Source organism: Impatiens glandulifera, chromosome 7 (genome assembly GCF_907164915.1).
Source record: "Impatiens glandulifera chromosome 7, dImpGla2.1, whole genome shotgun sequence".
In the NCBI taxonomy this organism is placed as follows: Eukaryota; Viridiplantae; Streptophyta; class Magnoliopsida; order Ericales; family Balsaminaceae; genus Impatiens; species Impatiens glandulifera.
Window position 1 is genome coordinate 33,318,356 of NC_061868.1, and position 15,643 is coordinate 33,333,998.

At 26.1% G+C, this 15,643-nt stretch overlaps 1 protein-coding gene across 1 annotated transcript; it reads left to right on the plus strand.

Annotated features, from left to right (window-relative positions):
* Window positions 1-11,420: 11,420 nt before the first annotated feature.
* On the plus strand, window positions 11,421-13,689 carry LOC124945997 (protein OCTOPUS-like). The gene has a single exon (XM_047486544.1). It carries the CDS (start codon window positions 11,603-11,605, stop codon window positions 13,565-13,567), a length of 1,965 nt encoding a protein of 654 aa, XP_047342500.1. The 5' UTR covers window positions 11,421-11,602; the 3' UTR covers window positions 13,568-13,689.
* Window positions 13,690-15,643: the final 1,954 nt, after the last annotated feature.

Below are 15,643 nucleotides of genomic sequence, written 5' to 3' on the forward strand. Positions count from 1 at the left end.
AGTTAAAAAACGGACCGTCCACTAAATCGTATCGCGGTCGGACCTGTTGGACCACCGGTCGGACCGCGTATTTAAAAACTATAATAATTTCTATATTACAAATGACCCGTCAAAAAATATTTATGTTATTACTTTCTTATCAAATATAACAAAATTTGCCCACAATCAATAGTGAATTTTCAAAGTTTGTGGATGATTATTGTGACCAAATATTATGTAAATTGATTCAAAATAAGACTACAAATCAAGTCCATAAATGAAAAATGAAATAATAAGTGTTCATTCTTTTAACTTATGACAAGGAAGACAAATACAATCAATAATAAATCTTTCAATCTTCAAAATGTAAGTATACCCCCATATCACCATGCAACTAAAAAAAATGACATTTTGAATAAGAAAATTTGTACTCATAAAAAATTATCTATTTAATAAAAAGTGCATAACATTGTTGAAAGTATTCATAATGGTCAACCATATAACTCGTATATATAACTCTAAATGCATACTTCTTGCATGAAAAAACAAAACATATGATACTTGAAAAGATTATATATTTGTGCCAATAAAACTTCATTTAAAAATGTTATTGTAAAAAACATCTTTAAGATGATTAAATTTGTCACCCAAATTAGCATTTTGACATAGCACGGCTTCAAACAACTAAGGGAAAGATGATTCAAAGATTTGGTCCACAAACCAAATCATGTTTCTTTCCATATGTTGATAGAATACTCATTCCAACTTTTAAAATGTTCTTCTCTAAGAAAGAACTTAAATTGAAACTAATGTTTTTTCAAACTCTCACACCATGATGATAGATATTTTCATGATGAACCAACCACTTACACCAATTCAGTACTTGACACAATAGAAAAACAAATGTAAAGCAAAGACGAAATTCCTCCTTTATGCGAAAATTAAAAGTCTAGTTCTCCTCAAGCGAACGGTGTCCCTCAATCCAACAACCAACGTTCGTTATGTTAAAGATGTAACATTGTATGTAACCAAGTTTAGAGATCACAAATATTAAATTTTTTATTATTTTATCACGATAATAGTTATAAATTAACATAATCACATCTTAAAGTTCTTAATATAAAATGTAAAAGTGACTTTGTCTAACTTTGTATAAAAATTATTATTGAATTAAATAAAAAAAATAGATAAAAAGTGAATAAAATAATAATTTTATAGAATTTAAATAATACTATATAAATTTTGTTGATAAATTTCTTTTTTTTTCAAATAATTTTCCTTAATATTTTGACAAGTAAAAATAAGAGAATAGAAAAAGTATTATGGAAAAATAAAAATAATAAATAAAAATAATAATGAAAGCAATTTAAATGTTATTTAACAATCCCGTGAAAGAAGCGGCGGCGCTAATCTCGTGAATCACCGGCGCTTCTCCTCCGCCGCTACATTTAATTCTTCTCCTTCATTCCCAATTTCGATAACAAGGCCTTGTTTGTTTTCTAGTTTCCGTCAAAACTTAAAATGAAACAGATACTCGTGAGAATTATAATTCTTCAGTAAATTACCAAACAGATCTTAAACTTTTCACTTTTACTACAAATTTGCCACTCTTATTTTCTTCTCTATACCTTTGGATATAATGGTAATTTACATATCCCAACAAATCATATTAAAATTCTCAAATATCACAAGAAATTAATATTCACTTCAAAACCTATATTTCAGAATTTTAAAATAAAAAATATCTCAATTAGATAATAAAATTTGATGAGATGTTTTCAATTATTATTATTAATAATAATAATAATGCATTTTTAATCTATTTTTCTCTTATTTGTCTTTGTATATAATATTTCTAATATATATATAAAAGAGATGATAAAGTACATACTTTGAATTCAATTTTTATTTTAACTCAACTTAAAACCCGAAAAATATAATATGATTTTGTTTAAAATTAATTATTTTATATTTATTTTGATTTAAAATTACCTTTTATTATAATAATATCATAATTTATATATTTCACCAATATCCAAGCAAATGATTGTTTGAGATAGATGATTCATTTAAAATATGAACAATTGATACAAATATAAAAAAGATTATGTTATTCCTTCAATGTCAATTTGTTAATATAAGATCATTTATGGGAAGTGAATTGGTAATGATCTAATCAATTATGAGATGAGAGGTTTGGACAAAAACATTACTTAACAAATGTTCTTTACTATTTTGTTTTTTTGTTTGATTGATTAAAATTGAGATTATTTGTTATCAAATTATCAATTTCGTATTTATAGTACGACAAAAACTCGAAATACTCCTATAATTAACTACGAAAACAATGATAAAATGATAAAACAAAATTAGTGTGTCAATTTACTTTTCTTGATTTCTTATTTTTGTAGTGATGGTTTAGTTTTAAAAGTTCTCAAGTTTGTTTGGAATTTATTATTTTTAATTATGTTTGTTTATTATTTTAAATGTAATTTTGGAATTTTTATAAATAAATAAATAAAATTATAATCTATTTTATGTGTTTTTTTTAATAAAAAAAATTATATCACATTTAATTTTTATTAACTAAAATATCAAAATAGTTTAATTGTATAAAGAAAATTTAAATTAAAAAAATTATAATAATTTTATAAATTAAAAATGAGAAGTGAACATTAATTAATAAAAGAATTGGCACGTGTGGAGGTGGACAGCTCTCAGGGGCGAATGGGACCCACATTTTCAGTCATTTTCTTTAATATTTTAATATTATTTAAAGTTAAAGGAATTTCTCTATTGCAAAATAAACAAAATTAAAAAATAAATGGCCCACCGGCTACCCATGCGTGTCTGAGGTTAATCAATCAACTATTTTCCGCCGTTTGATAATATTTTCAAGCTAGCTACTTCACATTTATTTATTATACATATCTTTTAACCTAACTTCATTAACTCAACAATAAACTAAATATTAATGATTCAATGATCAAATTGGAGTCATTTAGAATTTTCAATCATTAAACATCAAAATTTGAGAATTTTTATTATTAAAGTTAAAAAAAAAATTATCTTACAGATTTTAATTGTAGATAAATATATAAAAATCTCACTAATTTAATGAGGATTGAAGGTTAGAATATGTTGTTTCATAAGTGTAACTCCAACCGGTGCCTTTTTCTCTTTCGACCACCGGTAAAAAAAAAAATCATTATGGAATCTGTCTTCTCTCCAGTCCAGACGCAAATATGCTTATCGACGGTTCATTATTATCTTTGGCCATTTTTTAAAAATGACCTTTACATTTTTTTAATAACTTTTATATTTTTTTAATAACTTTTATATGTAAATTAATTATTTAACTTTTTTTTTTTAACTTTTAAGATAAAAAAAAATTATAATATTTTTTAAATGTATAATTAAATCATTAAATTTATTATACTTAAATTTTATCTAATTTATTTTATATTTATGTGTATAAAGTGTTTTTTTATTAATAATGTTTATTTTTATATAATATGTTTGTTTATTTAAATGTATTATTGAATTATTTTATTTATTATGAATTATTGATATATAATTAATTTTATTAAATGAATAAGAAAATATTGGGGTTAAATATGTAAAGTTGATAAATATATATATAATATTAATAAGGTTAAAAAGTTAGGATATATAAGAAAGAAATATTTTAAGAATATTTTTTTAGTTTGAAAATGGGTTTTTAGGTTGAGATAGATTACTATTTGATGTGACATTTACTGCATTTTGGGTTTGAGAATTAGTTTATGGGTTGGAGATAGTATAAGTCGTGCTTAATATATGTCACCCGTCACAATAAATGTGATTATGGAACTCGTATTATTATTAATTTTTTATTCCATAATTATATTTTAGGTTTTATTACACAAATATAATAAATTTGTATTATTTTTAATAAAAAATAATATAATTTAGTTGATTAAATATTTTGTTAGCACATATAAGGACTTAGGGATCAAACATTCTAGATATTTTTACTTTTTTTTATTTTTCTAATTTTGAGGGTCCCGGGTTCTGGTTTAAGATTGATCATCACTAAAATTGAATGCAAATCTAGAGATTATCTAGATGAAAGACAAATTAATTTCAAAGGGATAAATCTTGTCAAATGATAAATCACCATTTACACGGCCATTGAGAAACTCATAAATAATGAGAAGATATTTGTAAAAAAAAAATCTTCTTATGAAATATTAATTTCAATAACTCTTTATTAAATATGTGAAAAATATCTAAGATCCATTTTTTTCATCTCATATGTTTATGTTGGTAAGATAAGGAAAGATGTACACAAATTTGATAAAGTATGACAAACACAATTAAAATGTATGAAAAAAATGATAAACTAATAATTGAGAGTGTTATTCAGATTATAAAAATAAAAAATGACAAATTCAATATGAGTAAACATACTAAATAAAATACATACTAAATAAAATCCGAGAAAAATTCAAATCTAAGTATTAAAAAGAGGAATATAACAACGTATTTATTTGTCATCCTAAGGTGTGACTGTAAAAGATTGAGAGAATTATGTGTAATTTTATGAGATTATCTAATTCATCATTTGCTTATTTAGTGAGTTAAAATAATGTTAAATTAATAAAAGAGTAATGTAACTAGGAATTCGCAATCTAGTGGCTTTTAATTTGGCGACCTAATTGCTCTTTTGAAGAATCTTTGAGCTAGTTAATTGTATTTTGTTTTTTATTTTTTTATGTTATCTTTTTGTCGTTATTTATAACGATTTTTATTTTAATTGCATTAATCATTTAAAAAAATATATTACAACCTATAATATTCCAAAAAGAAACTTTTCACATCCTTCAAATTTTGTTACTCCACAAATTAAAAAAATATATAAATTAGTGAAATAAGATAATTAACTAATACACATATTTAAAAGAGTTTTAAAGTTGTTATACTTTTTGCTTTACATATACAGACGTATATTCATATAAAATTTTGGATGGTTAATATGAAATTGGTTGATAGTGTGTGTTTTGAGTTGATGTTGAATTTTATTTGGTGCGGTGTATTATTTTGTCGGGTCGAATTTTTTATCTTGAATTTTTTATCTGAATAATACTCTTAACCGTCGATGAATTGTTTGTTGTTCGTACTTTCCAATTGTGTTGGTGATCTTTTTTTTCGAGTCAGTGTCCGTCTTTTTCTTATCAGCAAATGAGACGAAACTATTAGTTATAATATTGTTTTTCAAAGTTTTAATAATGAGTTATTTAATTTGATCTTTCATATGAAATGTCTCTTATAAATACGTATAATCCCATAATTTATACGAGTTTTTCATTTTTTCGGTCATATATAGATGTCAATTGTCATTTGGTAGGATATTTTCTCAACTGATGATAATTTTAAATGTTGCTCAACATATTTGGTAAAAAAAAAAATAGATATCATTTTATTGGTTCGTTCAACTTGCTCTACTCCCACCTCCATTGTGGGAAACTTAAATGGAGTTGTTATTAGAGTGACATTTAATAAATTGTTTAATTGTTTGATTATCTTTATTGAAAATTTTAATTTTGTAAATTTGTTCATATAATTTGATATTTAGATCATTAATTTGTTGTAGTATGAATTTTGTAGATTTTATTTTATATTATATACTAATTAATTTATTGCATATAACTCTTAATTGAATGAAATGAGAATTAATTCATTACAAAATATTACTTTAAAAAATTTACTTTTGATAAACCAACCCTAGTTATCTTTTTAAATCTTATTTGCTCTTCTAAGATTATGATGCATCTTATCTTGAATCTTATTATGAGCTTATTTGATGTAGTGGTTATCAATTATTTTTAGGTTTTTATGTTAAAACCAATCTATTATCTCCAACATTTAATTAATCTTTTTATCTATTAAAATATAAAAATTATTCTTTAATTTATTTTTTAATACATATAGAGAGAGAGAAAATAAATATATATAATGTAATTTGGTCTTAAATATCTAAAATTCAATTTGTGTAGATTGAATAAATATAAAGATTTGCAGAGAAAATTCAAGTAAAACTCAAAAAATTCAGATTTGAGGCCTAAGTATTTTGTCTGGATTTTTTATAAATTTTTCTGAATAACACTGCAATTGTGTGGGTAATCATATATTAACATGCAAATGAGTTTAAGTTGTAAAAAATGTAAAAAATATGAAGTTTTTATTAAAATAATTCAAAATTTAAAATGAAGAACTTATTTAAATTATAAAAAGACAATTATGTATAATGATTATTTTAATAAGTGATTTAAATAAGAAACTGTGCTAAGAGCTACTTTATGTGGGTTTTATTTTTTTAATTTATCCTATTATATAATTGGCCCTTTTTTAAAATGATAAGAGACGATTGAAATTGAAGTGGTGAAAAAAAATGTTATTAAATTTGTTAATATATACATAATTAAAAAAATATTTTATTTAAAATATTGTAAAAAAATATAGTTTAAAAAAAAAATTAGGTCAAAACAAAACAAAAGGCTAATTATAATCAACAAATCACTCATTTAATCAATTAAAATACTAAAAATATATTTATTTTTATTTATAAAAATATTTAGCATTTAGACCAACTAAAAACCCAATTTACATAAAAAATTTTTATTAAACAATGATTTTGTTTTTAAATCTTGGAAAAAAAAAACAAGATCAAAATTTATATATATGATCAAAATTTATATATATATATATATATATATATATTATTTTTAATTATATACTTACACTAAATTTAAATGATGCATATAAAAAATTAATATTATAACTAAATTATCAAAATATTTAATATTTTTAATTATATTATCATAATATTCATAATATAAACTATTATATATATTATCAGAAAAAGTTATATTAGAAAACAGATAAATGGTAGTAAAACATTAAATAATTCAGAATATTTTTACAAAAAATTGAAAGATCCTAAAAAATGAAAAAAAAAAAAGAAGTGAAGCTTCATTTTGCAAGAAATTTTAAATATGGCTATTGAGTTTAGATTAATTATTTTTTAACTGAATTTAATTTGAAGATTATTACCACTATCCAAACATAATTTATTAAACATATTTGGTTAAACACATCATTCATAACCCCCAAAATTCAAATTTCAACACCAATATGTGAGCTTTGCAATTTTACTAAAAAAATGTTATTACACAATTTGAAATACTATTTTGATTTACAACAATTGCATAAAATAAAACAGTGATAATTAGTTTTTCTAACAAGGGTGAAGCTATGTATTTGAAATAGTAGGGTCCTTAGACACATTTATTCTTTTACTCTTTGATTGGTGAGTCCTCGATTAAGGGAGTATGAAGGGTGACATACATAGAAATGTTATCTAAATAGACAACCGAATGATGGATGTGTCTCGTTCATGGGAAATTTGTGTATCACTTACTTCTTTATTACCCGATGATGACGACAACGTGCATGGCCGGTTCGGAGAATTTGGGGCATTATGTAAATTTAAATTTTGGTTCTTTAAAATATTTTTTTCATTTTAATAATATAAACTAAGATATATATGATTAATATATTATAATAAAGAAAAAAGAGATTTAAGAGGAGATAAAAAAAAATATATATATATATTTAATATTAAAGAAGAAAAAAAGGAAAAAATAAAATTAATAATATAATACTGTTAAATATTAAAAAAAATTAGGAGTCTTATAAAAGTGGGCTCATGCAACTGCATACCTTAGGACCGACCCAAACAACGTGTATATTTGGGGATCGCCCTGAAATGACATTGACGTGAAGTAGGTATGTTGGGTTCAATTGTTGGTAGGTAAGAGAGTTGGATGAAGTTGTGTAGATTTGTTGGCCAAAGAAAAATGTGGTTTTCTATTATGAAAATATTCTTGTGAATAATCGGATTTCAAACAAATATGTACAATCAAGTTTGTTTAGAATATTATATTAACGGCCTTAATAGAAATTCGCAAAGTTGATTAATACTAGGGAGAATTGAGAATTGTTCCCATGTAAGGGTTCTAATTTTGGTTAGGCTTGAGGGTGTTTCCATAGACAATAATGGCTTCGTTATCATGTCATGAATAATTTTTAGGTGATTTATTTTGAGAAATATGTGAAGTGGATTAGGGAGCTTTCTTTTTTTTATTGAGGATCTTCCGACTAAGTTAAACTCTTGTTTTTTATTTTTGTGCTTTATTTTTTTTTATGTCGTACTTTTATCGTTATGTTTAAACGACTTCTTCTTTATATTGCATAAATTATTTAAAAATAAATTCGTTAATGTTTCCTTTTAAATGCGTATTAAAATGGTATTTTTGTTGAAAGGATTGCCTGATCAAACTTTTTTATATGTTATTTTTAACTTTTATTAGTCTTCTTACATCTTTTCTTTGTTTTATCTTTCTTTCCTTTTTTTAAGTTGTGTTTCATGATTTGTGATAATTTATTTGTTAGTGATGTTTTAAAAAAGAAGAAAATTTATCCTCTCTAAATTTTTCAATTTTGATTTTACCCTTTCAACCCTAACATAGTTGAAGTTCTCCCTAATCTTTTTACAATATTTTGATCTGCTTCAAAGAATTTGTAGGTAAATATTTCATGAGGTTGAGTAGGGTTGCATATATCGGTGGACAAATCATATTATGATATTATCAAGAACCATTCTCAATATTTTAGATGTTTTTTATCTATGATAAAATTAATTAATTAAAAATTCATTGTAATCCTTGATATCATTATTTATAATAATAAATATAAATTTTGGTTAGGCTATAAATATGAGTTTAAAATACATTTTATAAGGCCTTGTTTGATTTGTTTTTTTTAATCTTTAATTTTTTTTTATAGCATCATTAACATTTTAACAATTAAATAACTTATCTCATTAATTAAAAATACTAAAATACAATTATTTTATTTTTATTAAATTTTAATTTTATATACCAAAAAACAAGATCAAACTAACTCTTAGAGTTCATTTGATATATATATATATATATATATATATATATATATATATATATATATATATATATATATATATATATATATATATATATATATATATATATATATATATATATATATATATATATATATATATATATATATATAACATAACTCATTCTAACCATTAAATTACTAATTTTACAATTAAAATAAGTTTACTTTATTTTTATTAAATTTTAATTTTAAATATAAAAAGATATTTTAATAATAAAATTAATTAAAAATTAAATAATCCACTACTTTTATGAACAAGAATTTTTGGATAAAATTCTAAAAAAACTAAAAAAAAACTAAAATCTAACATGCTCTAAATATCATTTTCATTATACTCGTATCAATTTCTTGTTAAATATGAGAAAACTTTGTTCCATGCATATTAAAAATTGATATTAAATTTAAATGATAAGTCAAAATTAAAAATATTTTTCATCCAAATGTTAAATACTAAGTTATATCATACATATGAAAATAGATATTTATCAAGTACAAATATAGAGATTATAAAAATTGATATAGAGTAATGTGTACAAAATTAGAAGAAAAAATGATATTATAAAATTAGAAGTGAGAAAATGAGATTAATAATGATCATAAATTAATATTTGAAATAATTGTATAATATAGGAAAAAATATAGTTGAATTAGTTTGTTTGAAAATAGAAAAAGTGTAGAGAGAAAGAGAATGTCGGAAAAGTATAATAAAAACTAAAAAGAAGAACCAGTAAAATAAAATAAAAAAATAAAAAGCCAAAAAAAGAGAATTGAAGAAAGCGAAATGAGAATGGGAAAGACAGATAAAGATAGAAGAGACAAGTTGTCAATTCTTTTTTTTATTATTATATATATAATATATCAACTTTAACAATTATTGCAAATAAGTATTTGAATTATACAAATATATTTCACTTAATTTCAAAATTTGTGACAAAAGTCTTATCCAACATAAAGGACAAATTTATTCAATTTACAATAGTGACTGGTCTCTTACACCTTAAAACTGAAATATTTATATAAATTTATTTGTTATAAAAAAATGGTTGATACAAGTAAATTAATTAAGATGCTCTAACAAGTAAATATAACTAAAGAATATCTAATTACTTTTATTTACCTTTAAAATAATGTGTAAAATTATTTTTAAAAATATATTAAAAAGACAAATGAAATAGTAAACAATAAATTTACTAATTTTGATATGATTTTTGTGATCCAAATTGATGGCCTTTTTGTTTTTAGTTATTTGAAAAATAATAATTATTGATAATTTTGAGAGAGTGATAATATTTTTAGGTAAAAAGACTTAAAGAGTATTAATATATAGAGGAGTGATAGAGTGAGGGAATTTAGTGAGGGGATTTGGTGAGGGAATTTGGTGAGAGAATGACGTGACATCACCTTCATTGGTTGGAAAATGTAAAAGTGAGAGGAAAGAGAGAGAAAAGAGAGAAATTATTTGATTTTTTCAGCAAATAAGATTATGCCACGTCATTCCCTCACCAAATTTCCTCACCAAATTCCCTCACCTAATCATTTCTCTAATATATAATTAATGATAAAATAAAAAATAAAAATTATTTTAATTTTTAGTTAATGAATTTAGTAATATAATATAAGTGAATCGAAAAATTATCTTTTGAATCAGAATTATTCAAAACTCAAAGAAAAGCCTATGTTAAACTTAGATCACAAACAAACTAACAAAAAAAAAAAGAAACTAGTTGTTAAAATAGACATTATGTATAACAATATAATATCTAAAGAGCGAGGATTATTGAAATATTAGTGGATAACTGAATATTACAAATTTGGACATTTTTAATGATTGTAATATTTGATAGAGATAATGTATCTTTGAGTTGAATATTTTGTAATACATGAGAAAATAAAGACATAGTTATCTTAACAAAACTAATGTTTAAAAAAAAATATGTATTTCATGTAAACAACTTATTCAATCCAACTTATTCAATAAAAGAAAGAAGATATAAAAAAAATTATGTTTAATTATAATTTTACGTTAACTTACTACGTACTTTAACAGATTATTACGCAAACGCTAAATCAAACGTGCTTTACAAATAAATCAACCATATTTTATTTTAAATTTTATTTTAAGACTAAATAATATATAATTAAAAAAAAAAAAGTTTATGAAAATTTACTTAGAGAATGAAAATAGAGTAAAAAAAACATTTATAATTATTTGATTAGTATGTAATAATTAAAAAATTAAAAAAAAATGAAGGGTAAAATGGTAATTTAGGGGGTGGATTGAGTAGTCCGTAAAGAAGCAAAGCATCCAACGGAAAAGTAAAACTTAGGGAGACGGGAAATTTTGTTTTCTTTTTTTATTTATTTTATTTTCTCCTTCTTTATACTTTTTTACCTTCCTTCTTCTTCTCTCTCTCTTGTCCGTTGGACGCCATTGTTCTAACCTTCAAACTCTCTCTCTATCTCTCTCTATTTCTCTCTCACACACAACACACACTCTCTGTATGTATCTTTGATTAACAAGTAAATGCAGTAAAATGAGTACTAGAACAACACTGATTCTTAATCCTTGCCGCCGGTTATGAATCCTCCAACCGACCAATCGTTACCGCCTTTACAGTTAATTCCACCTCCACAACCTCCGCAGCCTCACCGTTCTTCATTCAGCTGCGACCGTCATCCAAGCGAACAGTATACAGGTTTTTGCCCTTCATGTCTTTGCGAACGTCTCACTACATTAGATCACTCATCCGCTTCTTCTTCCTCTCGCCGACCTTCCAATGCCAATTCCTCTACTGCCACCGCCGCACTTAAGGCCATTTTCAGAATCCCCGGCGAGAGAAATAAGCCTTCTTTCTTACCCGAGCTCCGTCGTACCAAATCATTCTCCGCGTCTAAAAACGAGGGGTTTTCTGGCGTTTTTGAACCGCAGAGGAGGTCTTGTGATGTTAGAGGTCGTAGTACTCTTTGGAATTTGTTTAATCAGGACGATGTTAGGAAACCCATATCAAAAAACGATCAGCTTGCCGAGGTCACGTCTGGTTCACCGGTTCTGGAGTCAAAAGAAGAAGATGAAGAACACAATGATGATAACAGCAGCGATGGCGACGATGGCGACGATGGAGACGACGGAGATGATGATGAAATTAGGGTTTTGGAAGAGACGAATGTCATTCAAGAACCAACGATAGAAGAAGAGATAGTCTCCATTGAACAGGAGGTGGAGGAGGAGGTGAAAACGATGAAAGATCATATAGATCTTGATTCCCAGGTGAAGAAACCATCGGGAATGGACCTTAAAGAAATCGCGGGAAGTGTTTGGGCGGCTGCTTCAGTTTTCAGTAAGAAATGGAACAAATGGAGGCATAAACATAAACAAAAGCTAAAGAAACATAATGCCGATGGTGTTTCCTCTGTCGCATTACCGGTAGACAAACCCATTTCCCGTCAGTTCCATGAAACACAGTCGGAAATCGCTGATTACGGCTTTGGCAGACGATCCTGCGACACTGATCCTCGATTCTCACTTGACGCTGGTCGATTCTCACTTGACGCTGGACGTATGTCATTTGAAGATCCTCGCTACTCATTTGACGAACCTAGAGCTTCATGGGATGGATACTTAATCGGCAGGACATTCCCTCGTCTCCCTCCTATTCTATCTGTGTTAGAAGATCCTCCTCCGGCAGTTCATAGATCAGATGTAGAAATCCCAGTTGAAGAAGATGAAGAAGAACCTGTCAATGAGAGTGAAACAGATACAGTTCCTGGAGGCACAGCACAGACTCGTGATTACTACTGCGATTCAACGAGCTCTCGCAGGAGAAAGAGCCTGGATCGATCCAATTCCATAAGAAAGACAGCAGCAGCAGTGGTGGCTGAAATAGACGAAATGAAAACCACTGCACCTGCATCAAACGCTAAAGTATCACCAACTACCCTGGATTACATTCCAGGTAATCACAGAGATTCAAATTCGAATTCTTCAGAAACATTCGAGTTGGGTTTCAATGGAGACCAGCATCAACACCAACAGCAACAGCAACAGAAAGCAGCGGCGATAAAGAAATCAAGAAGATGGATGAAAGCTTGGAACATTTGGGGATTCATCCATCGCAAGAACAACAACAACAATGACAGTAATAATATCAATAAAGAAGAATTCAACAACGGTGTTCAAAGGTCATTCTCAGAGACATGGCCAGACCAGAGAGGGTTTAATCCAAGGGTTCTTCGTAGTAACAGCAGCGTAAGCTCGAGAAATTCATACAACTTGGGATTATTCGGGAGCATGAGGAAACAACAACAGGGTAATAATGTTGTGTTGGAGAGCAATTCTTCTAATGGTCATGGAAAACAGAAGAAGAAAAAGAAGGAAGAATTCGTGCTGGAAAGAAACAGAAGTGCTCGTTATTCACCAAACGATGCAGAGAATGGTCTTCTTCGATTCTACTTGACTCCATTGAGGAGTAGCAGTGGACGAAGAGTTCCAAACAAGCTGAACAATTCTCATTCGATCGCTAGAAGCGTGCTGAGGCTCTACTGAAAGATGGGTTTTTTTCTTTTAATTTTTAGTTTGATGTTAATTTTGATGTTGTTGTTGTTGGGTCTGATTCTGATCCTGATCAGAGACAGTTTTATTGTTATTATTATTATGTATTCTTATTAGTGTTGGTGGTGAAGGTGAAGGTGGGGGGTTAATGGTGGGGGGTATAAAAGTTGCTTGCATTGTTGAAAATAAACATAATCTTGGTTCAGTTTTTCTGCATTGTTCTGTTCTGTTCTGTCATTCTATGTTCTTTGTTGTTATATACAGATCTGGTTGTGATGTTGGAGAAGAAGAAGAAGAAAGTCTGCCATTGTTGTTCTTACTGTTCTTCTCTGCTCTGTTCTGGACTGGACTGGACTGTCTCTTCCGACAAGGTGAGTACTATCTTTGTGTTTAGACCATTTGAAGAACAAGGTTTTTAAGAACATGTATATGAAGATTTGAATTTTTATTAAAAAACAAAGAAGGTAAAGGACATGCATGTTCTTGTTTGATGAATTATGGGGGTTATTTGAAAATATAATAATAATAAGAAGAAGAGTTGAAAAAGTTGATAAAATAATTGTCATTTAGCTCATTAAGCAATTACTACTACTTTAGCTTTGGTAAAAGAAGAAAGAAAGCTGTTTCTACTGCTGCTGATGTTGAAATGTCTCTTTTCACTTTAACTCAAAAACCCAATTCATGAATTTATGTTATATGTCCAAATTTACCCTTATAACGTTAACTTTCTTTTCACAACATGCTCATTTATTGAAATATCAGGGTTACGTGTTAACGGTAAGAGTCGGGCTTAAAAGATTATGATTTCGATTTTTATTAAAAACGTCACAAAGTAAAGAAAAAAAATTCAAGACTTTCTTCATTCTAAAGAAGGCAATCACTATATGAGCCTTTAGATTGAAACATGAGATGTATGTATCTATCAATCATTCTTGAAATAGATTTTGTTCACTTACAAATCACAAAAACAAGATCAATTCATAATCTTAATCAAAATTAGTGAATACAATTTTCTTTTCCATTTATAAATTATTATTTTTTAAAATTTGGAAATGTTTGATATAACATACTTTTTTTGACTAGGATGCAACTAGAAACAAATATGGAAGGTTATAAGGACATATCTAAGTTGCATAATTACTCCTACAAATGTAAAGTGGTTTTATTCTTATTTTTATGTTCATATAAAAATATTACTAAGATTCTTCAAGAGGACAATGAGATCCCGAGTCGAATTTATGGGTTTTCTAAATCGAACCTTATTATATGTCATAATGATAACATTTTGTAGAATTCTTTTATAGTATAATCAAATGTGGAGGTTAATTTTATGAAAACAAGCTTATTTTTAGTTCAAACTAATAGTGATGCAACCTTTTCATTTTTATGAATGTAGTACAAATTCATTTAAGCTTAAGTCACAAAGGATAGTAATTCACTCTTCTCAATGTAGAAAAAGTAATGTGAAACTGAGGAAAATTAAAGGGAAGAAAATGCACAAAGCAAGAAAAGGGAATTCTGGGATCTTTGACCAACAAAATATGTGTTCTTTTTAGATGAGTTGGGTTCCATTAACTCATTAAACAACAAAGCAACCATAGCCAAAATCATGCCCAACTCATCATTTTTTTATCCTTTTTTATCCTTGTTGGAAAATCTAACCAAATCAATCACAATTATTGACATTATTTAGTTGACTAATTCCTTTTTTTATTTCCAAAAAGTAATACAGATAAAAACATTTTGACATTTAATGTTAAAGTGTAAAACAATTATTTCTTAAATTAAATTTATCATCCTCTTTTTGCACATGAATTGTTAATGTTTGTGCCTTGATATATCATCAAACAAGAAAGTGCCACTAATGAAACACAAGAAGCACCTTTGCTAATTATCTAAGTAGAACTTGTTGTTGGCTTAAATGAAATTCATTCTAATTTCATAATTTAATTTTAGTAATAGAATGCAAAATTGATATAAGGTAATGGATTCAAATCTTCATACCATATCATTTAAAAAAAAAAATAAAGAAGCAATGCTTTTGGACTTATTAATTTAATGAAAAAATGT